The sequence below is a fragment of the Aulonocara stuartgranti genome (assembly GCF_965226115.1).
Source record: "Aulonocara stuartgranti genome assembly, chromosome: 8".
Classification (NCBI taxonomy): domain Eukaryota; kingdom Metazoa; phylum Chordata; class Actinopteri; order Cichliformes; family Cichlidae; genus Aulonocara; species Aulonocara stuartgranti.
Window position 1 is genome coordinate 28,871,412 of NC_138959.1, and position 27,202 is coordinate 28,898,613.

A 27,202-nucleotide genomic window follows, 5' to 3' on the forward strand; every position below is an offset into this window, starting at 1 on the left:
GTTAATAGTTTTACTATTACTAATATAGTAATAATAATAACTATTATTACTATATTATTATCGGAGATGATGGTGGTAAAAAAGGGGTGGAAGCAGAGATTTTCATTGAGAGTGAGCAGGATGGACAAGAAAAGAAACAGGTATGTCACTGGGATAGCTCAGGTTGGATTTCCGCGGTTTGGATACAAATTTAGAGAGGCATGGTTTAGTGAAGTGGAGGGATAGTGGATCTATTGGACAAAGGATGTCCAGTATGCCCATAATCAGTATGGAGCTACCAGGCAGTAGGAAGAGAGGACGCCCTCATTGTCACGTGATTTGACACGGAAGTCATTTGTGTAAAGCGCAGACTGGTGAGTAGCTGCAGTTGACGGTAGGTCAGCCCTGTGGCAGGTGGCTAGTGAGCAGTTTTGTGAACAAACGTTACCGTCAGCGTAGATCAAGATATAGCAAGCTTCGTCTTGTTGCCAGCTCTGTCAGTCTTTTGGCCGAGGTTGCCGAGCTGTCTTTCTCCGGTGTGATCATGGACAGCGGCAGGACGTAGTCAGTAAGGTAAGACAGCTAACTCATACTAAGCTCGCTTGCAGCCAAAGTTCACTGTAGCAGCACTGTATATCGCTGTCTACATATCAAACGAATTTGATATTTATCAGAAAATTCCAGCAAATGCATTACCAAGTGAAACAGCATTAAAAGTAGTTACTAAGTTACGAGTGACACATGTAAACTTTAAACTTAAATAAAGTACACGTACAGTAAATGCTCTAATCTACATTTCACCACTGGTCCTGTCAGTGCTCTCATCAGTGAATTTGCGCATTGTATGAGTAACAATACTTTATTCCAATAACCATCGGAGCAGAGAGGGGGCATTGTGATTATAATCAGTGACTAGTGTTCACTCGTGCTAAGGGGTCAAGGCAAATATCAACATTACATTAATAGCCAGCATTAATTAATTATGACCTAATTACCTATTAGTAACTGAATTAATTTACCCCCCAAAATAAAAAATGCCCAGAGAGTCACAGATTAATTTGACTTACGGTATATTTTGTTAATATTGGATTTGACTCACTCTCATGACTTATTTTTCCTTATACTTTTACTTCCACATCTGTGTACATATTCTCCCTCAGCTACAGCTCCACTCATGCTTCCTGTGTCATACCAGTCCCAGCCATGATAGAGCCTGTGGTTGATCACCAGAAACGCTTTCAGGCTGCAGTGGATGTCATCCAAAAACTCCCCAAAAACGGTACATGGAATCTTTCAGTCATTGCTGGTTCCACGTAATTGAGGACTGTTGAGCAATCACATATATTGTGTTACTATTGTTACAATAGCATATATGTAGGTATTTTATTTGTAGGAATGAACTGTACCAGAAACACATGATCCAAGATCCTTGACTAGAGATCCAAAAGGAGAATTCCGAGTGTCCTGCCTCCACAGAGCACGTGCTCAGTAGAGATTTAGCCGAGTTTCATATTTGTCGTGTGCATCTTTTTTGTCATACTCTCAGTATTTCTCATTTTCCCAAAAATTCTCATAAATAGTTTCACCTGCGCTCATTTAAAAGAAAAAAGTTTCACAGCACCAGTTTAAAAAGTTTACAATTTTGCAAAAGTTTCAAATGGATTCACTATTGGATGAATTTTTGATAGTAAATCATTTTTTGAGATAGTATTTATTATATGAACTACACTTAGTGCCGCTCTTAACACGGTATAATAGAATTAATTACACGGGGGAGGACAGTGTTCATTCTGTAAAATTCAGTTGAACACATTTTGCATACAAGTTGACTAAATATTTCCTTAAATGTCTTTTCAAATTCCCTCCCCCTCATGTCCACCTGCCTTGGTGACTCCTCGTGAATAAGTGACGTGAATGTGGTGATAGTCCAGCCTAGAAGTAATAAATGCATGAACTAATTCTTTATTATCATTTTGACAGGATATTTCTAACTTTAGAGATGTTGCACAAATGGAAGAAAGCAGTCTTACATATTTGTTTAATATGTGCGTTGAAGGACATGTCCTGTTAAAAAAAAGACTCCAAGGTTCCTCACAGTGTTCCTGGTAATGCCATCCAGAGTAAGAATCTGCTTAGATACCATATTTCTAAGAGTTTTAGGGCCGAGTACAATAACCTCAATTTTATCCGAATTTAGAAGCAGAAAATTAGAGGTCATCCAAGTCCTTGTGTTTAAGACATTCCTGTAGTTTAACTAATTGCTTTGTGTTATCTGGCTTCATGGACAGATAAAACTGCTATCTGCATAGCATTGAACATGTTTGCAATGCCTTCTAATAAAACTACCTATGGGAAACATGCATAAGTAAACAGAATTAGTTCTAGCACTGAACCCTGTGGAACTCCATAATTAATCTTAGTGCTTGAAGAGGACTCTCCAATTACATGAACTAATTTGAGTTCGTTAATGCAGCGCAGTACCTTTAGTACCAACAGCATTCTCTGATTGCTGTAATAAAATATTGTCATCAGCATTACTTAACGCTGCACTGTGCTCTAGCAGAACAAACACACAGAGTCCACTTTCAGAACTTATAAGATCATTTGTTACCGTCACTAAGCTGTTTCTGTGCTGTGATGAGCTTTGAAACCTGTATGAAACGTAATAAATTAATAAATCATTCCTCTGTAAATAAGTTAGGTGTTTTACAACTACATTCAAGAATTTTTGAGATAAAGGAAGGCTGGCAGCTGGATCAAGTAATCGCTTTTTAACTACTGCCAGTTGGAAGGCAAGTGGCCGATTAATAGAGTTAGGTTGATCATATTTAAAATTGAAGCATCAATTATTAGGCAATTCCTACAATCTGAGGAGCTTGGAAAGAAAAGTGTCTGGACTTGTTTAAGTTTCCTTGAAGACGTTTCACCTCTCATCCTAGAAGCTTTGCCAACCAGACCAAATAAATGGAACTGAAGAAGTCTCCAGAAGAAATATTTGATTACACTCAAGAAAAGGATGTCAGTACTCGGAACAAGGAAACTTAGGATATTGCATTATATGATCTGATATCCAGCAGGTAGTACAGACAGGTAGTACATGTCTGTACTACCTGCTGGATAACCAGTGATTTTAACAAAGAGTATTTATCATTTCTCCATTTTCTTTCTATTTTGTATGTATTGCTGCACATAAAAAAGGGCTGTATTTTTTTAAATGGACCTTGATTATAAATTGATGTAGTATAGTTTGGTGTCCAGTCCTGATGAGTGGAGAAATAAACCTGACAAATAGTTGTGCTGTTTTGTAGGCTCCTACCGGCCTTCCTATAAGGTCATGCTGCGCTTCTACAGTCTGTACAAGCAAGCAGTGTGTGGTCCCTGTACAGTGCCTCGGCCTGGCTTCTGGGACCCAGTGGGCCGCTACAAATGGTGGGTGTGTGTATACACATGTGCATGCCAAAAAATTCAGTAATTCAATATTTTGTGTCAGTTAATTAAGAAAGTGAAAATTTAATTTTGAAATTTTCTGTTTTAATATTAATCATTATTGCCGACCACAAAAAATATCAAATATTATAATATTTCATTTAATTTTTAAGGAATTACTATTTAAACAGTATAAATGGGTCAGTGATATAAAACCCGAATTTTCCATCCACCAGCTTTTCTTTTTAATTATTCTTTTTAATTTTTAATTTCTTTTTAATTAAAATCTACATTATCTACATTATCTACATTATTATTATCTACATTAAGCACCTTTCAAATATTTGGACCCACTTTAACAACGAATCAATGACTTCTTGGTAGACGCATCATGAAAATGATGCAAATAAATAAATAAATCAGGTCATTTCACTTTGATGGTTATGCATTGATTATACATTAATGATTTGTTTATTTGTAAATATTTTAATCTGCTTTACCAGATATCACTGCCAGGCAAGCTCAGACCAAATCAACAAAAGTCAGTGTTGTTAAACTATCTGAAACAAGTCGATCTGAATCACTTTAACAAAAGTCATTCTGTGGCTGTAAAATTTTGCTCAAGGTCAAGGTCACATTTGTCATTTTATGGGCAATAGAATTTGAGTTGTGCTAGATCATGAGCCAATATGAGCTACTGTGTGATTGATATTCTGATTTAACAGTTTTAATCAAGTGAGTTTTTTCTGTAAATTGCCCACAATTATAGTGAGTGGGCAAATGTTGCATTATAGAACAAAGGCATGATGTCTGTATTTTTTTATTTTTTTTAAAAGGAAAATACTGTGATTCAAAACATTACACATTACTGAAAGACAGGAGGAAAATGAGTTTTTGCTCCCCCTGTGTATCCACCAGGGGGAGCAGGGATAATTAAAGCTTGTTCATTTACAGCTTCCATTTTAAATTTGCTTAAAGCTTCTATAATTATAGCAGAATTATGATGTTGAATGTTCCATTAAACAGAATCGGGTTATACAGATTCTGCCTTGCAGCAAATAAAGGAGATCTTGTGCACACCGAGTCTTTAAATAACATGAACATTTTTTTGTGAGCAAACAAAAACTGTTGAAAAATGTTTATTTTACCAAAGTTGCCACATGTAGGGTTTTCCTCACTACATTTGGCAAGTTCTGTTGAAACAACCAGTTAAAATCAATCTTTGACTCACTGTCCTGCCTTTTAAATATAAATAAGTGTAGTGACCTTCATACATAGACATTCCATACAGTACTGCAAAAACTAAATACATTCATTTTTTGGCAGTCAGTAAAAAACATCCAAAACAAATCCGCTCATGTGGGTGGCCGCATGGCCAGCGGCACAGACAAATCAGTTCAGGCAGGCGACTGTTTGGCCAGCGGTGGCACCGGTGCTGATCTGGAGGGCAGCACAAGAGATGCTGCACTGTAGACCGGCGGAGATGATGGGATGCCTCTAGCAGCTTGGCAGGTTACTGGCGGCGTGGCTTGGCATAGCCCTCTGTTGGAGACAGAGCAGGACCAGCAGGCGTGGGAACCTCTGGCTGAGGCGAAGCAGAGCACTCGGCTGGCTCTGGATGCTGTGGCTGGAGCTCAAGTTGAGGACTGGGCCGCCTGTCCCTTGGCACCGTAACAGGTGGAAGAATTGGCCGGACCTTAGCTGTCCCTACCTGAGGAACAGGTACGGGTGCAGGGACAGGTTGGGTCTCAGGAACAGGTGAGGGCAGGGCCCAAGCCGCCCTGGGAGCAGGAACGGGCTGAGAGACAGGTGTGGATATAGAAACAGAATGACAGGAATAATCGGATTTAAAGGTGCAGGTGTCCTTAATGACAGACTGACATGGTGGAGCATTTTTTTGGAAGCAGGTTGATGATGAACATTTATCTGATAGTCCAGTCCAGGTTTACAACAAACAGTCAGTGGCTCTTTAGCTGAGCAAACAGAAGTCTTAATCTGTCTTAATTTGTGGCGAGCAGGAGGGAAAAAGTCAGTTTCACTCACAACTGGAAGTTGCTGCTCTGAATGAGAAGAACTGTGGTGGCGAGAGCCTTGCCTCCTCTTGGCGGTGACAGTAGGAACGCTGAATGACGGAGCCTCTGCACCACGGCGAGGTGGTAGCGCTAGTGAGTGAGGTGGCAGGTGGAGGAGCGAGGAGCGGAGAGGCGAGAGAGTGAGAAGATCGGCGGGTGACACCCACTCACCATGGCAAAGGCTGGCGTACAGGCGAGGCAGCAGGTGGAGGACCACGAGCCGAGCCAATCCGATCCAAGTATCCACTAATGGAAGAAAGGCTTTCTTCCCAGTCTTTGGATTGGAAGCCAGAGTCCCCAAAGAGAACCCACACTAACATGGGGAAAACATGCAAACCCCACACAGAAAGGCCCCAGGCAGGTGGTGGAGTTGAACTCCACTGCTGTGGCTTTATATGAAATTTTACAATTTTAAATGAAATAATAAAAGAAATTCAATTTTTCTGATATGTTTTTTATGCACTTGGAAGTCGCTGTAGTCAGGTTAGTTTTTGGTGGCAGACACACACTTTGAAAAAAGCAAAAAACAAAAAAACAAGCCAAGTAATCAAGTCACTTAAAAATAACAAAGGAAATAGTCTCGCATTAAAAATCTTGCTAAAATTTGAATTTTAGAAGTTTTTTTGTCCAACTGATTAATAACGTCTTTCTTTGTTTTATGTTGTTAAGTAAATTGCCGATATTAAAATTACTGATATTGTCTACTAATTACAAAGTTACTAATAATTGTAATTCCAAAGTTAGAAAACATTTTGATAAGATTTTAACCACATTGTCATCTGATATGCTGTCGTCAAGTGTATTTCTTCCAGTGACTCAAAAGTTGTTTATCTGTGTTAGGGATGCATGGAACCAACTGGGAAAAATGAGTAGTGAGAGCGCCATGGCTGCCTATGTGGACGAGATGAAGAAAGTTGCACAGGAGGTACATTTATTTTATACATGTAAAGAAGCAAATTCACACAAGTTAATTAGAGGCTTCCCAAACAGCCTGCTTTTGTTTAGCTGTTTTTTTTTAGCTGCTACAAGGGAAGGATTTGGTGCTTTATGTCAAACAGACAAGAAAATTGCATAATAAACACTTTTCCAAAGACAATATGAAAACATTGAAATTTACCAAGCAATCCAAGTAAAGTAATTGCATATACAACAGTTATTTATCAAAACAATTCAAATGAATGCAGTTATTTAAAAATAAAGTGCAAAACAGACAAAAACTAACTGAGACATACAGTATGTGTGCACCGATCTCAGTGCATCATGCTTGAAGACAATTGTATGGTGTCTCTCAGTCAGAATGCGGGGTTCTAAATAATGTGACAGGGTATGTTTTTTACCCTTTAATAACAGTAATATGACATTTCACCGTAAATAATAATACAGATATGTTGTTTTTGAACTCTTACCTTACTGTTGGATGAAGAATGAGATGAACTTCCACAGTAGCAACTGTTACACAGTGCAGCACTCTTTTCCTCTATGGAACGCCAGGACTGCCATAATGAATTAATTAAATACACCATTAAATAATTAATTAAATGTGTCAATAATTAATTAAAATTGGAATTAATTAATTAAATAAATAGTTATGACACATGTAATTAATTAATTATTGACACATTTAATTAATTATTTATGTATTTCACATTTTAATTAATTATTGACACATTTAATTAATTATTGACACATTTAATTAATTATTTAATGATATATTTATTTATTTCATTTTGGCAGTCCTGACGCCTGGCTCTCGTCATGAAATAATTTTATCTGTCAGCCTCACCCATCAAACTCAGGGGGCGGGGTTAACGCTGCCCATGCAGCTTCTCTAACATTTGATTGGTTGCCGTGCAAAGTAAGTCAAAACAGGTCGATCCTAGAAAATCGATTGCTTGTGTAGACTTGGGGCAGCCAGTTATCCCAGAATGCAGATCAAATCACAGGCCGTTTTTCTGTCACCAGCTACACTTTTAACAGTGTTTTAGCCGCGAATGTCGCGCCGTATGTCTGGTCAGGTTGTCAACATAGAACATGTTTGCAAAAGTGCTCAGATGTTTTCAGAGATTTCACTAGCTCTGCTAACAGTTAGCATGCAGAGTGCACCGAGGGGGTTACGTTAACCGGTTTGTTTACATATTCCACTCTCCGTGTTCCACATGTTGCATTCGCAGATTCTCATTTTCACCGAACGATCGTCTCTTTCCGCCTGGTTTTGTGTCTCTGTGCTTCTGTAACATAAAGAACGAGCTGACATTTTTCTCACGAAACCAGCGATCAGCTCAGCAGACCCTCAGTTTACCTGCATGCATCCTCCTCCTCATCTGTCAGCTGTTTAACACCTGCTGCTAATTCAAGAAACACGCCTAGTTACCTGGTGATAGTCACAGTTTAACTGGGCAGCCAGTGCTCGATATAACGCAATGTCAGCGCATTTTTCTGCACAAGATAAGTAAATATAGTGTTTTCCCCGAGCGCAGAGCTGCTGGAGCTCGTTTCCTTACAGAGCACTTTATAGGCGAGCCAGCTTTATCAGCGGCTGATGTCCAATCACCAGCACACAGCTTTGAAACCTCAGCTGAGTTTTAGCTCTCAGTGGTTAAACGCTGGACTTCATTCACTCAGGTTCTGTCTGTCGGGTCACGTTTACTTCGCTGTTTTATTTACAACTGAGCAAATCGGTTTGGCTGAGGTTAAAGTTACGTTTCATAACTGCATAGTTTCACAGACGTTTAATGGTTCACTGGCACATGTGTTAGACTGAACTATCATCTAAATATCATCTGTTTTTTAATAGTTATTCAACTGTATTCTAAGCACCAGCTGTCTGTTAGAATGTGATTTTTTTTCTCTCTCTGTTGGCAGAGGTATAAAAATGCGCAGGAAAATCTGACATGCATGGCAAACTTCACCGACGATATTTAGGGAGGAATAAACACACATCAAACATAAATGAACCATTTGTCTGTCTCCATAATTGAGAGAATTTTCTCTTCTTATGTCAACACTCTCTCTCTTTTTTTTTTCTTTTTTTTTTTCTTTTTCGGTCATGTTATGTTTACCTGTCAAAGGCTTGTTACAAACTATGAAACACATTGTGCAGACTTCTGGATGTTAGAAGAAAACTAATACTGCTCATGAATGAGACTAAAGGCAGGAAGGTGTCCTTTAAAACTAAACATGTTAATAGGACCTCCCTGTTTATATCATAGTTTAAGATATAGCACGTGTATTTCAGTAATAGCCTGCTGAGGCCACTATACGTGCTGGCCTCATATCAAATGTGAAGGCAGACTGAGTCTATGTTTGACGTTTTTTATATCTAATCTTCCTTTTCAAACATTTAAACAGCAGTGAGTCTGCAGCTGAGGGAACACAATTCAAATTGTCGGAACAGGTTTGCTCGTTTCTTGGATTCATTTGGTGATTTATTAAATGTATAACTGTTATTCTAATCTGCTGCTGAGTCTCTTACACTTTTCTTTATGCTGTATATTTTCACGTCTCTGGAATAGTTGGCAGTTAGTCAGCTGGGAAACTTTGTGTTAACTCATGGAGCTGAGGATATCGTGGATATGCTGACCTCGCTGCGTGGTGTACAGAGCGAGGTCAGCATGATTAATATTCACAATAAAAATATTAGCCGAACATCATGAAGTCTGTATGTGTTTCATAGTGTCGAACAACCTTTGTACAGTTAAAGCCAGCAGTTACTACATGACGGAAACACCAACGTTATCTCTTTTATGCGTTTATACACAGGTCACGCTGATTACTGAACAAAAACCCAAAGATCAGATGTTAAACAGATTTATTTGCTCTCTCTCCTCCTTAAACATGTTTTTAATGTTAGTTATAATTCAGAATTGGCGACTGAAACACGTAGGACACATAAGAACATCAGGAAATAAAACATCGATAAATATAACCTCAGTAAAAGAAGTCAGCGGGGGTTACTACAGCTGTGTACCGGGGCCTGCGCTTTGTCGGTGGGATTGCTTGCGAGGCGAGCGGGTCTATCCCACGCTTTGCCGTGAGACTGGGCAGACATCTCCGAAATCATCGAAACACTTTTGCAAAGAGGCTGTATCTTGACAAACCGACCAGACACATGAAGATTAAACCACTACATTCTCGGCTAAAAAAATATTAAAACGGTATTTGGTAACACACAAACAGGGTTTTTCAAAGCTCAGTTCTGTTAGCTTCCACATGCCGGTTGTTGTGTGCTAGAAACAATGGCCACCAGGCCAAAGCAATGGTTTTGACTCGATCAGCGTTAACCCCGCCCCCTGAGTTTGATGGGTGAGGATGACAGATAAAATTATTTCATGATGAGAGCCAGGCGCCAGGACTGCCAAAATGACATAAATAAATATATCATTAAATAATTAATTAAATGTGTCAATAATTAATGAAATGTGTCAATAATTAATTAAAATGTGAAGTACATAAATAATTAATTAAATGTGTCAATAATTAATTAATTAAATGTGTCAATAATTAATTAAAATGTGAAATACATAAATAATTAATTAAATGTGTCAATAATTAATTAATTACATGTGTCATAACTATTTATTTAATTAATTAATTCCAATTTTAATTAATTATTGCCACATTTAATTAATTATTTAATGGTGTATTTAATTAATTCATTATGGCAGTCCTGGCGTTCCATATTCCTCCAGCCAACATGAGACTACATACATAACAGGGCAGCAGACACAGAGCAGGTGGGTGGGACACACAGCAGCAGGCAGCTTTGCCATTGGTTGAAACATACTGGAGCCTGTTTATTCTGATTGATTGGGCAGGCTGTCCATCTTTCCTCACCTCTATCGTTTCTTAAAGAGGTACCCTCATTTTATGTGGGTTAAACAATGTATGTTGAAACTGGATGCAAGAATAAACAATTAGCTGAGACGTTACCACTACTTTGGCTCTAGTTATCTGGTAATAAGGAGTAACAGTCCCATACCAGAGTTAATAGAATGGACTGGGATTTTTATAGCACTTGTCTTTTCTCACTGATCACTCAAAAATCTGCTTCTGTTTAAATGTCTCAGGGACTTGCAGTGAAGTAATGAATCTCCTGATCTCTAAGTCTTCTTATGTCCCTGTAGGTCATTGACACCATGCCCATTGATGAGAATACAGCCTCACTCTTCAAATACTTTGAGCCTCTCTACCTGTTCATTGATGACATGCCCCGACCTCCAGAGTCACTGCTGAAACTCAGAGAAGGTCAGTGATTACGTTCTGTGTAATGAGGCACTTACAGGTTTGGGTTAAAAGGTTCAGCTACTGAGAATCTAATAAGTTATTAAGTACTAATGGCTTCAGATAGGAAGCCATTAGTACTTCGTTTCAAATTACACACTATCATTTGTTTCATGGTGTTGCAAAATACACTGTTTACGGCAATATTATTTCATCGGGGCACAGAGGATACCAGCATGGCCAGAACCAGTTAGCTCCAAACAGAAGGACCAGTCAAAACAAATCGAGCACCTTATTTCTAAACGAGTGGCTACCTCTGTAGCATGGACATGGTTTGGTTATGAAAAGTCTGACACGGACCAGAAAACTGTAATCTGCAAATTATGGCGCAAACCGGTCCCCACCACAGACTCAAACACGACAAACCTCTTTAACCACCGACGCAAGAATCACGTGAAAGAGTGTGGAGAGAGTTTATGGATGAGAAGCAAAAAAGAGCCGACAGGTGCTCAAATTAAACCTTAGACTCAAACATTAGAGCAGGCCTTTCCCCGCAGCACGCCGTGTACTAAATACTAGTTTAATTACATACTTACCGTTACAACTTATGTCTAAAATTGTATAGTTTAATGCATTGGTCAAAACACTCAACTCCAGATACATGATGCCCAGCTGAAAACACTTCAAGTCGAGTTGTCCAGGATTCACAGAATTGACAGAAAATGCAATATTTGGTGACATATATCGTTATTGGGATGAGAAATGTTTTATATCAGGAAATGAGATTTTGGTCATATCGCACAGCCCTACTTTGAAAACCTGTGGCCCTAATGCATAACCAAATAAATAGCTTTAATAAAAACACTTCTAGTGACTTCTGCATGATTCTCAGGGTGTATGTTACCGTATGTCAGCATGTCAGGAGTACCATATGTAATGGTATGTAAGGATCTGATACCTCTGGCCTAATTTTGACTTTTGGGGGGAAGCTTTGTCGAATTTATGACGTAATCTACGTGAGTGACGTTGTTCCTAGCATGTATGCTAGTGCTGGTGCATTATGTGTTAATTATTGTGTGGTCATGTTTCGGTGTTTTATTTGTGGTCCCAGCTGAAAAAAAAGAAAATACTTGAAATATTTTTATTAAAATTTTTTCCCCTCGTTCATTGTTGTCGTCATTTTTTGCGGGGATGCAAACATATTTGTCCCTCTAGTACTTTTCCATTCCAATAGTTTCTCCCTCTAGGAATTTGCTGACATTTGTGGATCCTTATATTGATGCTATGATTATTATTTGTTATTATGAGGCGATGATTGGTATTCTTTTCCTAAGGAATTAAAAACCGGCGAAAAAGTAGCTGGAAATGCACAGGAGGACTCAATGGTGCTGAACAGGCTAAATACAATAGTTGCGGGTTGTACGGACCTGACATGACATGACAGACTAGTGCTTCTGCCTTGTAGCTAAAGTTGTAAAATGTAGCTGTGCAAATTGTGGACTTTAATAAGTCAAACTTTAGACTTGACACGGTCTCGGTCTTAATAAAGTGAACAGTGAGGGAGCGAAGTCTGGTCTCTGTGGATCCTTTAATGCCTCCACTGTAAGTACAGTGGGGTTATGTGGTTATTATGGATATATCATCATATGACCGGTTCAGGTGTTAAAAGCTTTCACCCAAATTTAACAGTGTCAAAGGTAAACTGTCTGGCAGACAGGCAGCTCTCGGACACTTGGGCTGGACTCTAAATCAATTATAAACCAGTTATAGAGCGAAACCTTTGTTCACATACAATCAATCCTTGATCTGATCACAGATCGTCGTTGTATTTTCCTTACAAGTGCTCGTCCTGCTCACTTCTCCCACAGTGGGGTACTGGACCTGGCCTTTCTCACTAATCCTTCGACATTAACCTGGACCTCTAGTACAGGAATCGGCTAATTGTATTAATTTGATTACATCTCTTTAATCAGTTGTCTTTTTCTACTTCAGAGCTTGTGGGAAAATCTGGTGTATTATGTCATATTTAAGCAGAAAAGTCTCAACTGCTTACAAAAGCTTTTAATCTGTACGTGATGGTGTAGACAGTTAAATCTCTGAATTTATTAAATACTAAATAAATGTAAATAATTATCTGTGTATTATAAACTGAAGTGAAGAATCAAGTTCTGTTTTGCCATTTTCACTTAAAAGATTCCACAAATGATTTTTTATTTTTTCTATTAGGGCTGAAAATGTGTTTCCTGTCATGATGTTGGTTCCAGCAAAATGCCTGTTAAACCCAGCAAACCAACACAAACACGAATACATTTGATTTTACTTGCAGCTGAATCTGCAGTGTTGGAGGTTATGCCGCTCACCAGTGATTCAGAAAGTGAAATTTTCTCTGATTCAGTGGATTCGTTGGAGCTCCATAACGTCAAGGTGTGAGGCACATCTGCCAGTTAATAACACAATGTCTTAATTTTAAGAAAACATTAACTAACTGAATTAACTGTGTCTGCTCACAGACCCGGTCAGACAGCTTTTATAATGACCACGTGCCCCTAGAGTCCTCTCCAGCTCAAAGCCAGAAGCAAGGCCGAAAGGTTGGGGCAGGTCAAGGTGGAGAAGGAGCAGAGGATGGGATGGCTCCAGACAGGAGGAGTCGGCACACTGGGCAAGAAACTTCTCAGCGTGATTGGAGAGAACGTAAGCTGCTATGTAATTTCTAAAAGCGTTAATTTTATTATTGGATAAACCGGGTGGCTGTAGCTCAGGAGATCGAGCAGGTCATCTACTAATCGGAAGGTTGGTGTTAGATCCCTGGGTGGCCCCCTGATCCAGGGGGCAAGACACCAATGCATCCATTGGAGTATAAATTTGTGAATCACACACATAGATAAAAAGGGTTCGTGTGGGCGTGAATGGGTGTTAATGCAAGTTGTATAAAGCGCCTTGGATGCAGTTCACTCTTGTTAGTTAGTACGAGCTCATTAGAACAATGACGTTGTCAAAGTCATGTAGTTTTGTGCGATACAAGCTGCTGCTCTTTAAAGATTGACATAATAACTTATCAACAAGGCCTATACTAGAAGAGCTAGAATTATCAGCTATTTACTAAAGAGATATCACAGAAATGTTCTGTTGTTAAAAACACAGCTAAATGTTATCATGTGTTGCGCAGCCCAGGCTTTGTGGCGTGTTGTCTGGTCATGCACCTTTGTTGTGGCGAATCCTGTCGTTCAGGAGAATCACGATAGGTATAAATGAAATACCCATCGTTGCAATGAAATAACATCTTATCCTAAAGATTGTTATAATAAATCAATGAATAAAGAGACAGTTGAAGTGTTATGGTCCACAGGTGCTCCACAGGGAAGTCTGGGGTGGTCCCCAGGTGGTGGAAGTGGGCATGGACGTGGAGGAGGGCACGGTTCAGAAGGTGGTGCAGAGATGCTGCATCAGGCTCACCTACAACAGCAGATCATCCTGGCTCTTCAGAGGCTCAGAGAGGACATGAGGAGTGTGATGGACAGATTGGAAGTGTTGGAGAGGCTTGCTGCCACACACGTAAGCTTTCCTACGTCCCAACACTTCAAGTGTACTTTCTTTACCGTAAAATGTAAAGGATAAAAGCTCTTAATTACAGGCTTACAGGAAATTACATACCTGAAGTTTGGGAGTCATTTCAGTTTACTGCTGTGTTGTGTGTGGCAGGCTCACAATTCAGACTTGAGATCACACCTGCAGTGTTCACCACAACAGGTACCAGGCTCTGATTGTACTCATCAAAGAATATCGTCCTATCATGCATGCTCATGTAAACAAACATGTGGTCACAGGCTTTTTTCTCACGTGCTGTGGGATTTTGCCCCCCACCCCTTAGGAACAGATGTCGTGGCCGTTTGACATGTCTGGGCAGACTGTCGTCTTTTTGCTGCTGTGGCCTTTTGTTGCTCACGGTCTGGTCTACCTGCTGAGGAAGAAAAGTCGCATGTCTTCATGAAGCAGCTGATATTCAACGTAAGACCAGTGAACAAGTCCACAATATCTGTGAAGGAGTTTAATGGGGAGAAGTTATCCTCTACATCATTATGTGATTTGATGCTCACCATGGATTCATCCTTCAAAAACATCACGTCATTTACGAGCATCCTATAAATGTGTTATATATGATTCTTGGCACATTTTTCAATAACTGTAATAAAATATTGTTCAATATTTGTTGGATCTCCCTTAAGCCTTCCCACTCTGGGTGCCCCAGGATGTAGTGCCTTAGTCGTAGGCAGAGGTGACACAGAGACCCATACAGGTATGAAACAGGTAGAGGAGTCTAGGTGGTATGCTTCAGTCGGTTTGTATTGCTACAAACAGAGACAGTGGAAGAATCGCCCTTCTATGTGCAGTTCTGTAGGTTCACAGTGTAATTCACTTTAAATGTGAATTACACTGTGAACCTACAGTCTTACTGGAAGTGTCTAAAGAACCTTAGATCACTCAAAAAGTTTGTTATTTTTATTTTGTTTTTATTTTAAGAAATCCTGTCTGGCAGCGTTTGCAGTCAAAATTATGAACATGTTTCTTTCCCAAGATGATTTCCATAAATTCTCTTTTGGCTTCTCTTGTTCATATGATTCTTTTTATGTGTTTGTTTTTTCATTTCTATTAGTGTTATTTCAGTTATTATATATGTAGTATGACAAGGTCTAAGGCGGGAAAAAAGTTAAGGTGGTATGGGCATCTCACAAGGGCGCATCCAATGCAAAGTGTTTCGAGGCCAAGAGACGGTGAAGAGATCTCGGGATGCCTCGGTGTCCCCCTAGATAAGTTGGAGGTGGCTTGGGAGAGTGAGGTCTTGGTGGCTGTGCTTAGGCTGCTGCCCACCAAGACCTGGCTCCACAGAAGTGAAAGAAAATGGATTTTGGATGTAATTCAGGTAAGAAAATCTCCAAATGGCTGCAATCACAGCTTTGCAAGAGTGATGAAAACATTTCTCCCACTGATGCTACATCCAGATGAACAATAAACATGTTGGATTTTGTATGGAGTTAGATGCACAGGGCTTTTTGGGGCGAGTTCTTCTTTCATTCATTTTACCATGAATCTATGGATCCTGCCTTTAAGCTGAGAAGCATTTATTTTCGATTGACTGTATATTTGGTGCCTCAGTCTGTTTCCTTTCTAGACAAACATGAGTAAAGTATGAGCATTCTCTTTTTTATTTTGGACTAATACAATCATCATCATCCTTCATTACATTTGGTCTTCAATGGCCAATGTGTTGTAAACTGGAAGAGTGCCCAATCCTACATCTCCCACATTGCAACTGGGCAGTATCTTTTTGGAATTTCTCGAACTGCTACTGTAAGCTTTCACTTCCCCTCTTTACTTTTCTGAGACAGAAAAAATGCAGTGCTTCTTAGTTCCCAGCATGATGAGAAAACTGTCCCGAATTATGAAATAAATAGAGCTGCCCTTTTTATTAAAGGTCAATTATTTTTAGTTATTGAAGCACAAATATTACTAATCCAGTTTCAATACAAATAATTTAATATGTATAATATTTATATACACAGGTTAACAAGACTTTGCGTGGACCAATTTTGCAACACTTGTACAGAGTTACATGCACCAGGGCACAGACAGAGAAGACAGACGGATTCTAGATATACAAACATGGAGTCTGGTTTGACCACAGCTAATGTCAGTTTAGGTCACACGCATTTTTTTAACCATTCCAATTTTTCATTCTTGAAACTTGTTTTTACAAAACTCAAGTTCTGGGAAGGAATCAAAAAAATACCGAAGCTGTGAAAAAGAACAAAAAGCTAACATCACTCAGATGAGACTGTGTGGTTTTGGATTTAAGGACGTGGTTTGCTTGCTGCTTTTAGCTGCTTTCTTGTCTCTGTAACACTGACATTAAGTATGAGTTCACAATATGACAAACAACAAATATTTATCATGTTTGCACACTGCTGACACTGTATGATTACACAAACAGAGAAAAAGAAACACAAAAAAATTGGCATGACTTCACATAGCTGCCCTGAAAACGTATGACGAAACAGGTTTTATTATAGCTCTGGCCCTCCTCATGCAACACACACACACATACTGGGAAACACAATAGTCTTACTGTACACTTAAGGTTTGCATATTTGTATTTGTTTTGACCATGCAAGTATTTTTTAGTCTAAAAAGTCCAATCATACAGCGAGAGACTAAGAGTGGCGATTAGTCAAAACCAGAAGGCAAAAGGAACACCAGTTATTTCAGAGTCAGGCTGCAGAGAAAAACAAAGATGAATTCTTTACTGTGACTTGCTATAACTAGAGCAGCAACAGCTCTTCAGCTAAATTTCAAATGTCTGCTGTGGTACCACATAGCACTTTTACATTTATACTGTTGTAGGTTTTCATTCCAAAAGGTTACAGCCTCTTTATTTATTGCATGCAATAAATAATGAATCTAGAGTTCTGTAGTGTGCAAACCATTATTTCTTCATCTCATTTCTTCAGCTCTGCACCTGCTCCATTGACAGAGGAAGATGTGCGTGGACTTTTTTTTGGTTCACAAGATTATGAATGCAGCTTTCTCACTAATGTAGCTAGCCTCCATCTTTTATATGGTTTATATGAAGTGTCTATGACATCAGTTGTTGTCAGGAGTGCTATTTTCTTCCTCATTTTTGAAGAAGTGTATATTTGATTTGATTTTATGCAGTTTTATTTCTGACCATGTTTGTAGGAGAGAAAAATCCGCAGCAGATGGGAGGGAGTGCAGTATGTGAAAATAAGATAAAGATCCTAGTACCGTGCATTATTGTTGTCACTTTGGAATGACATTGCAATTGCACACAATGACATTTTTTTCCAATGACACATTACATCTCCAATAGAATATTCTGGAGACAGTTTTCCTGCTTGTGGACAAGTGCAACACAGTGTTAGTGAGTAAAGGCCAAGTGCTTGGTATTCATTAGTGTGGATGAAACAGACTGGTTAAACTACCACTGTGTGGCGACGCCATGCTCTCAGCTTGTCCTGCAGGTCTAGGCCTGATCTCCTTAGGATGACAGTGGAATGTCCTGAGGAACTCTGATCTATCCATCCTGATGAAGAGGAGATGAGAGAGGGAAGCTTCTGTGCACAGTGAGGTAGGGACCTGGGACCTGGCTCTCCCTCAGTCATTCTGACTACCTTCACCCTATCATCTCTACATCCTCTTACACTATCCTCATTCCTGCCCAGCTCAAGGTCAAGATTCATGGACACAGCCCTTGTCCTCCCACCTCTAGTTTTCCTATAGCAGATTGGTGCTGACTGGTGCTGAGCAGTTCCACTCTGGCTGCTGATGTTGCGTGACCTGGTGGGTAATACCCAGAAAGGAATGGTCTGATATCCTCTGGCCAGACTGTGATTAAAATGGGAAGGAGGGTTCCTGAGAGGTGGTGATTTTGAGCATGCGGTGTGGATCTGACGGGTTGAGTCAGATCCTCTATTTGGATAAAGCTGTGATGGTGGTAAGTTGGTTCTTTGGCTGTTCCTCCTTTTTGACATCTTTGCATCACTGCCTGCTCCTTTTGCTTTAGCTTCTTCTCCTCCTACAAGTGAGATCTTTCCCTCTATCCTTTTTTCAGTGTTAAGGATGGTTTGTTCTCCCTCGACTTCATCTAGCTCTCCTCTTTCTTCTTTTTCCCCTACCCCTCCTTCACCATTGTTGCTGGCTTTGGCTGGTTCGTGCGCAGAAATCTCATCAGTGTTTCTGCTCACCGTGTGGATACTTGGACTTTTTTTATGTTTGTGGGTGACGGCAGCGATGATGGACTTGGTGTTCGGATCTTTTTTGGATGCAGAGGAAAGCTGAAAGGTTACCACTTGTAAGTATTTGTAATTATGTTTTTTCTATTGCAAAATGTGATATCCTATTCCAAGAATTAGCACCTACCTTTAACTTAAGAGAATCGCTGGTGGTGGAACCTGATAGAAAGGAAAAAGTAAGTTAGTTAATGTCATCATTGGATGGTAGTAATGTTAGGATAGTCACAAAATATAAAAACATGTAAATAAAGAGAAATCACAGCACAAGCTGCTTTCAAAAAGGCAAAGTGGAGATGTTGGAAAAAACAATAGTTGTGGAAAGAGCACAAATGGTTAAATGAATCCAAAGAAAGAGCAAACACACAGAAAGGAAGACCTGGTCCTACCGAAGAGGTTGATCCACTGTCTCAGCTAGAAAAAAGCACAGAAAGGCCCAGAAGAAGAGAACAGAGGAAAAAGTAGGAAACATTGTCAGTATCTACAAGCACAACAGAACAGAGGTCTGCTGAGAAAGAAAAATGCTGTCAGTTGATGAGGCTACAGAATTATGAATAAGGAGGGAAAGTTAAGACTTTCCAACTAAAGCAGTGAGGCTCTTTTCTTCAAGTTGTATGTAAGCAGTGTTTCCACTGCTCATCTGAATTAACCATAAATTGGCAAGAGTCTGTGTTCAGTGAGGAAATAGTGAACTCAGTGATTTCTACTAAAGCCCGTCTAATGTTTCAACATTTCTGTGTTGCTAGTGTTGAATGCAGTGGCATTAGATTGTCAGTGTCTGAACCCCTGCATACTCTTGCTGGGTATTTTTGTGCACCAGGAGAAACCAGGACCCATTGCACCAAAAAGGGTCTGACAGTACGTTTAAGGAATTTATCCGAACACCTAATGGCAGTCAGGGTGCCTTTATCTAGTCTTTGCCTAGAGGTCTGTGCGTTCTTTCATGAATATGCCTCCCCTGACTATGACCCATGACCAAACTGGTAATGCTGAGCGATGTTACGCACAGCATAACGTTGGCCACGTCGTCTCCAGGCTATTTTATGCCTGTCAAAAGTGACCAGGTGAAGATGCTGCCCTCTGTGAAATGTACAGGGCACCATTGGTCGACCTATCAATTCTGGTATTCTATAGCAAATGCCAGTTGGGTTCCATGGTCCCAGGCAGTGAGCAAAATGCTGACGCATTAAGACTTCTTTTCACTGGATCTAAGGGACCCGGCCCAACTGCTGAAAAACCACACACCATAATCCCTCCTCCACCAAACTTTACATTTGGCACAATGCAGTCAGACAAGTACCATTCTCCTGGCAACTGCCAAACCCAGACTCTTCCAGTGGGCTGCCAGACATAGAAGCATGATTTTTTTACTCCAGAAATTGTCACTCCGTCTCTACTGCTCTAGAGTACATCCATTACTTTGCATTGTGCTCGGTCATGCAAGGTTTGGAAGCAGCTGCTAGGCCATGACAACACATTCCATTAAGCTCTCTACCCACTGTTCTTGAGCTACTCTTAAAGCTCACGAGAATCTAGCTGCTTCACAATGTGTGTACAATTGAATCTGTCTGTTGGTGAAGCATTAAAGGGCTCTTGCAGCAGCCCCCACTCCTCACCTGATGCCTCTCTTGGCATGCCCGGCTTGCCAATGTTGGTCAGCAGATGGTCAATGTTGGGCAAAGGCTGTATGTCCCAATTATCATCTGGGGCCTACAGTCACACACAAACGCACGCGGGCACACACACACACACACACACACACACACACACACACACACACACACACACACACACACACACACACACACATCCAGCAGACATAAAAGAAGTGACGACATCTGAATGCATACAGTCATTCATGGTGTTTTCTGTTCATCTGGGTGATAAGAGCCCATACCTTCTCTTCTTTATCAAGCTCTTCATTACTGAAGAACCAGTCATACTGTTGGAGAAAGGAAACAGCTGGTATCAAGGAAATTCTGCTGCACTATTTTGAATCATATTTATCAAATAGATTCTAGTTGCTTATGTAAACAAGGAGTCCTTTATAGTCCTATATAGATTTTATAGTTGCATATTATTCTGATAGAGCACTTTGCTCTCAGACAGCAGGCTTACTTGCGGTTCCTAGAATATTTAAAAGCAGAATAGGAGTCTCCCATCTCTCCTGTGGAACCTGTTCCCAGTTTGGATTCAGGAGACAGACACTTTCTGCTTTTAGGATTAAACTTAACATTTCCTTTCTTTGTTTCTTTCCTTTTTACCAAAAGCAGGTTAGGGCTGGATCGGTTTACCCTGAACCATCCCTCAGTTATGCTGCTATACGCTCAGATTGCTGGATGATTTCCCATGATGCACTGAGATCTTCTCTGTGTTTGCTTATGTGCCACTATCAAACTATTTGTAACAAGTGTCACAAGTGTTATGTCCTGTTTGCTTTTTGCAGTCTGCTTGTGTTCACCATCCATCCAGCTGCAGTAGATGGTTCCCCCTCCCTAAGCCTGGTTCTGATGGAGTTCTCTACCTGTTAAAGGGAATTCTTCCTTTCCACAGTCTAGGGAGCTTGGAAAGAAAAGTGTCTGCACTTCTTTAAGTTGCTTGAAGACATTTCACCTCTCAGTTTGAGGGTCAAATGGTGGAGAGTCCCAGATTTAAGCCTTGTGGGAGTGTCCCCCCAAGACGGACAATGGACCCCGTAATGATCCTCCAACTAATCACACGAGCCAAGGTGTGAAAACGGGTTCAGGTCAAAATCAGCCAAAGTTTCAGGTGAGCTCATTGTGAAACTTAGCCCCACCCTATCATGTGATTTCCCAGACGCCTTAACGCCCACTCACATCCTGGGCCATTTGACCTCGGGAAATGAGTCCAGACGGTTTTCTTTCCAAGCTCCTTAGACTACGATGACCTGGATGACTGAGAACCTTCACAGACATATTCCTTTCCACAGTTCCCAAGCGTTTGCTTATAAAGGATTGCTTGATTATTTTTTTTTCTCTAATATTGCAGGGTGTTTATCTTACAATATAAAGCATCTTCAAACAGAACTTGCACTATATAAGTAGAACTGAACCACTAAAGCAACTTTCACATACCTTTCTTGACACAAAGAAAATTTGCATCTTTGGCTACAATTGAACCAACAACCTTTTAGTTGCTAATTGAATGTACAGTATTGTCCACTACACCACTGGAGGCAGAACTGAATGCAGCACTACTGCATGGTGTTAATGCATAAAACACAACTGGCGATTCACAGAGGTGCAACTGGAGCAAGCAGCTGGTGGTTCTTACATGCAGGATAAGGGTCTCTACTATTTTGTAGCGATCAGGCATGTGGGTGACCATGTCTGTCATGTTGTCCTCTGATGTCCTCACCAGAGTGGGTCCAAACACCAGGGCTAGATTTCTTGGCTCCATCTGGAAATAATATTAAAACTTCATTTTAGACCACAAAAAAACCACGATTCAATTGATGGGACTGAAGGTAAAGGTTACCTTATTCTTTTCAGAGTGATCTGCTACCTTCTTGAGGTGACCCAACAGAAACTTAAGGGTGTGATAATAATGATCTGGCAGGTCATGGATCTAGAAAGAAGCAATGGGTACATATAGAGAGAGTTTTACTATCAAAAAGACAGAAGTATGTTCACTTCTCTGTTCTCTGCCCTCTTTTACCAGTTTGTTCATTGTCTTTAATCTCTCTTCTCCATCTTCAATCCGGTTGGCATCAATGAAGTGATTGTATTTATCTGTAGGCAGAGATAATGGATGACTAACTAACTACAAGTGATATTCTAAAATTCTGAAAATCATATGCCAACAAATTCAGCGGCTTTGTAACTTGCCACTGAAGAAAAAATGCAATCTTTTTTTATTTTTTATCCAAGCAACAGAACATTATTCAATACATACTTGTTAAAGATTCTTTGACATTTCACTGTAAACAAATGTCTGGACTCACCATCAGTAAACAGAGGCTCAGGCAGTTTTCGGAAGAATGTTTTAAGTAGGCTGCTGATAACATTCAGGTCTTGCCATCTCTGTGAGGACATGAAGAGGAGGCTTTAGGATTATAGTATCCCACATAGCAGACAGGTCTGGCCCAGATCTGGTATCAAGCCGGCACTGCTGGCTGACTTCTGGCATGATAAGACGTATGTCATCCAGATATGGGCCAGGCCTGGCATAGATGGCACTGTCTATGCGATGGCATGCCATATCTGGCTCGATTGTGGTTTGGGTTATGTGGCCCAGGCTCATAGCAAACAGGTCTGGCCCGGATCCGGCATCAAGCTGGCCCTTCTGACTGACTGGTGTCATGGCAGAGTGTATGTCAACCAGATGTGGGCCAGGTCTGGCAATGATGGCACTATTTATGTTCCTATTTTCCAATTTTAGTTAGAAGACCCAAATGCCATTTGTAGTACTATACTGCTATGGTAGCCAACGTTTCAAATGCAGGTTTGACAGGTTTGTGAGTGTACACTTTATCCAAAACCTAGTGATGGTTTACTCAAGTTTACCACTGGCCGGCTGTAGCTCAGGAGGTAGAGCAGATCACCTGCTGATTGGAAGGTTAGTGGTTCAATCCCTGGTTCCTCCAGTCTGCATGCTGAGTGTGAATATGTATGAATGTAGTTAGGAGAAGATGTGTTAATGTGGCATGTTGTATAGAGACTAGAAAAGCACTATTTAAGAATTCACTGCCTGAACAGAGTTTAGTCATGTTGCTTTTGTACTATTATGTTCTGGCACATGTTGTTATTACATGGCTTGATTAAGGTACACATTAGGCTGACATCTGGGGCCAGAGCTGAAACTGTTCTGGGCCAGCACAGGACCACCAGTGTGTCTGCAACTGGCCTTGTGCTGGCCCATGTGTGGGCCACCTCTGGCAAAACATATCTGGGCCAGCAAAGCGCCGTCATTCTTTGCGGTATGTGGGCCATGTGTGCACACACTGTGTGGGCCAGATCTGGGCCATACCAATTTCGCTATGTGGGAATTACCTAATCTATCAAAATTACACATAAAATCTGTTTCAAATATGGCATAGAAAAACTTCTTTTCTATTCTATTGGCGGCAATCTGTTCTTTAGGTCATCCCCAAAAGGTATTCTTTTCATCGGGACGTAGCGTTTTCAGGGGACGAAATGTTTTGTCACTCATCCAGCTGACTTCTTCAGTCTCAGCTGACCACAGCTTTGCCTAACCTTTAAGCAGTACCTTTGCACAGTGACTGAAACTAGCACCGCTGGCGAACAATGGGCTGTGAGGCCAGTTCCTTGATCATTAATATGCAAATTGTCATGGTCATTGATCAACAACCACTGATCAAAGACCATTGATCAATGGCTATTGATCAATGGCCATAAGCATAATTCACAAAAAGTTGGGGAATGGCTGCAATCACAGCATTGTAAGATGGCAAAGGTTTACCCTTTAGATCACCTCCTCAATTCAGAGATGGTCTTTCCTCTCTGGTGAACTTGATGTGTTGGTCCACAGAGTTTGTTCACGGTGCTGATCACATTAACTCGGTGGACCAACACATCAAGTTCACCAGGAAGGATATGAAAAATGACAAGTAGCATGATCATTGATCAGAATTTAACAATTTTTCATTTAGGACTTGGTAGGTTTGGATAACTTTTTCCCCTAATAAGTTAAAATAAATGTCCTTGGGTTATCTTTGTCTAATATTAAAATTAATTTGATGATTTGAAATAATTAAGAGTTAGAAAAAAAGGTGCTGCAGTTACTCAAAGGGAAGACAAAAGAAATAACTTCAGCTCCTGTCATTATAGATTATAATCAGCTCCTTAGATTATAGTCTTCAGTGGTATGTACTTTCAGTCTGACCTGCCACAGTCAGACTTTATCTTTATTGTGTTAAAAATTTCCTCTATAGTTTTCTAATAATTTAATCTGTTTCAGATGTAAAATTTTGAACATTTAAAAAACTCATCATGATGTAACATTAGTTGCTGTAGTCTGCTAAGCAAAGCAGGGCTCGTTTCCATACCTCTTCAGCAGTGTTCAAGTCCATGCCCTTGTTGAGATGCTCCTGCAAGTTAGACACCATGGCATTGTTGCCTGGTACACGGTATATACCAGTGTACTCCAGACCAGTTGCCTCTACAACACCACAACACATCTCCACTATTAGAGGAACAAACTGATAAGAGAAAGCAAGGGAGACAAAAGAGGGAAAAATAGACAATAAAAAAAACTATTTCAACAAACAGATTTTCACCTACAACCTCAGCATCACATGACAATCACACTCCGTCTGAACATATACATCATTTGAAATAAGTTATTTCTGGAACAGTTGCTTTAGTGGCTTGTCTTTGTCTGTTCCATTGATCTTTTTGGGAAAAGTGGGGACCTTGGACAATAAGATGGACAAGATTGGCGAGCAAATTAAGAGAATGACAAAATACCGTGTTCTGTGCTCTAACAGTGCCTTCACAGGGTCCAGTTTCAGCTCAACAACTGAGCTGCCTTTTTGATTATTTTATTTAACTGGAATTATTAAACAAAAGGCAACGTTTTCAAGCATAGCAGAAATCCAAAAATGGAGCAGAAAATAAAGTCAATAAATCCAAATAGAAGACACACCAAAAAGGTGAAAAGGTGAAACTCTAAACCAGAAGTAAACTAAGAAACAAACTGAAAATGAATAAAGAGAACTTAAATGACCAAACAAACATACATACTTGGTAAAAGCACCTGACACTATTACTCACAGACACCTCATCAGAAATACTCTCAGCAGAAGACAATACAATAACACATGGGTCATCAAATGGTAATGTCTCTTGCTTGCTTCCCTATGTGAAGGCTGTCTCTGGAAAGGACCCCTTCAAAGTCAGTGTGGATTTAATATGTGCTTGTATACCAGTAGACTTACCTTTGTCCCGGCCATCACCCTGCTCTGCGGCCCTTCAGTCAGTTCACTCTAGCTTAGATTTCTACTTGTTAACAAACTCTGCTAACTTTGTTTCCTTGTATCATCTTTAGGAGGCTTTTTCCCCTCAGAGAGCCCAGGTGGTGGAGCACACCACTCCACCATCTTGCTACCAAATAAGAATGAGTGCTTTAACAAGTAACAGTATGGCGCAGATTATTTGCTCTCAAAATGAATTGCCTTTCACAGTTTACATCTCTCAGAAGCATCAGAGAGTCACTATCACACCGCCATCTTTGTCCGTTCCTCTCAGTCCACAGAGAGAGCCTCGTCTCAGCTGGAATCCTTCTCCAGTCAACTGGAAAAAGGCTGAGATTTTTTACTAACACAATGATCTCTAGAATTCAAACAGCTGAGCTGAAAACATTACTTCAACAGCACAGCGGCACTTGAAAGCAGGGCACTTTTAAGGAGTGTTCTTTCTCCTTATACAATCTTTTGATTTCTGCTAAGCTCCTCGATGATGACTCCTTTGAAGTGTTAACAGACTCACGGGCTGAGTAGGGTTTTTACCTCTACTCAGCCCGTGAGTAAGAATGAAGTGTCTACAAAGACACTTCATAGCCAAACAACTAAATACTCCATTGGAACCTCTGTCCAAACTTTTCCAAGTCTCCGTCTTAAATGGTCACCATCTTGCCTGTATCACCATTGCTCTGGACACTAGAAATCTTAGAGTACATCCAAGTCTACATCTCTGATGCACCTAACACACTGATGGTATTTGGACCCTCTTGGTTTTTTTCAGAGAACTTGACCTCTGACCTTCAGTCCAAAGTCACTGAGATTAAAACTTGTCCGAGATTTTTAGTAGATATACCTGTGGTATCAGTTTGAAATCCTAGGTGAATGCTTTCTCGAGTTATCGCATTCGTAAGATTTTCAGAAAACTTGAATACATCAGTTTCAGTAAAATACCTATCATACTTTCCAATGAGCTACACGGCTTTGTTTTACTTAAAATCTCATTAGAAACCTATTTTATTGTACATTATTTTAAAACAAACTTTTTTTCCCTGCTAACTTGTTTTAACCACTTACAGAAACAATAAAGTTCACCAAAGAAAAAACTGATTTACAATAGACCCAAGGCAAAAAATACATTTATAGGTCTGCTCCACTTTAACTTGACAGTTTGATTTTGGGATTATTTAATGATTCTGCTTGTAGCCAAGCAGTTTTTTTTACTATGAATTTTGACTTACCTTATGGTTGACAGCAGGCTGACAGTCCTCGAGACGTACACCAAAAGCCTTTGGAACACCTGTCTTCTTGGCCTTCTTCATGATGTTGATGCTCCACAGTGCCTTGTTATCATCTGACTCACACAGATGCAGATAAATGGATACATAATTAAGTTAAGCATTTTTGCTGCTTTGATTTGTCATATATACTGAAGAACACAAACCAGAGTCATGTTTAGACCCTCCAGATCTGGAAGCTCTGTTCACTGAAGTGTTGTCAGTTTTTGCCAGAAAGAAGGGCGGCATCATACGATGGGCTCTGGGAGAGGAGTCTAGCTTACTACCTGTCAGACTACACAAAAGAGAACAACAAAGTTAGGCAATTTTTAACCTCATCGTGTTGGTTTAGGTGTGGATGTTAGTTTAAGTGGATGTAACAAGGTTAACAGAAGTTGTTAGTTTTGATGTGTCTTCAAAAGATATTAATAAATAAAAAGGTGCAGTGGTTTTTGATACACTATATTGCCAAAAGTATATATCCAT

The 27,202-nt window shown here is 40.1% G+C and overlaps 2 protein-coding genes across 9 annotated transcripts in view; one reads left to right on the forward strand and one right to left on the reverse strand.

Moving 5' to 3' along the window:
- The first annotated feature begins 311 nt into the window (after window positions 1-311).
- Window positions 312-15,308, forward strand: acbd4 (acyl-CoA binding domain containing 4). Its single transcript, XM_082545391.1, has 10 exons — window positions 312-552; window positions 1,140-1,258; window positions 3,288-3,408; window positions 6,318-6,402; window positions 10,601-10,721; window positions 13,024-13,121; window positions 13,208-13,388; window positions 14,044-14,249; window positions 14,397-14,444; window positions 14,566-15,308. The coding sequence occupies exons 2-10, from the start codon at window positions 1,183-1,185 to the stop codon at window positions 14,683-14,685; spliced, it is 1,056 nt and encodes a 351-aa protein (XP_082401517.1). The 5' UTR covers window positions 312-552; window positions 1,140-1,182; the 3' UTR covers window positions 14,686-15,308.
- Window positions 15,309-16,206: 898 nt separating this feature from the next.
- LOC309713590 (rho GTPase-activating protein 23-like) overlaps window positions 16,207-27,202 on the reverse strand; it is a 76,805-nt gene continuing 65,809 nt past the window's right edge. For 7 of the 8 annotated variants that reach the window (XM_082545346.1, XM_082545345.1, XM_082545347.1 and 4 more), the window contains 11 exons: window positions 26,884-27,011; window positions 26,681-26,793; window positions 24,528-24,680; window positions 22,464-22,542; window positions 22,178-22,251; window positions 21,998-22,087; window positions 21,794-21,919; window positions 20,397-20,441; window positions 20,116-20,209; window positions 18,630-18,661; window positions 16,207-18,544 (listed from right to left, as the gene is read on the reverse strand). In XM_082545346.1, the coding sequence (XP_082401472.1) occupies window positions 17,684-18,544; window positions 18,630-18,661; window positions 20,116-20,209; window positions 20,397-20,441; window positions 21,794-21,919; window positions 21,998-22,087; window positions 22,178-22,251; window positions 22,464-22,542; window positions 24,528-24,680; window positions 26,681-26,793; window positions 26,884-27,011 (1,795 nt within the window). In that variant the 3' untranslated portion in view covers window positions 16,207-17,683. Of the gene's footprint in view, window positions 18,545-18,629; window positions 18,662-18,888; window positions 18,914-20,115; window positions 20,210-20,396; window positions 20,442-21,793; window positions 21,920-21,997; window positions 22,088-22,177; window positions 22,252-22,463; window positions 22,543-24,527; window positions 24,681-26,680; window positions 26,794-26,883; window positions 27,012-27,202 lie in introns of all 8 variants that reach the window. The other variant, XM_082545349.1, reaches the window with a different exon arrangement.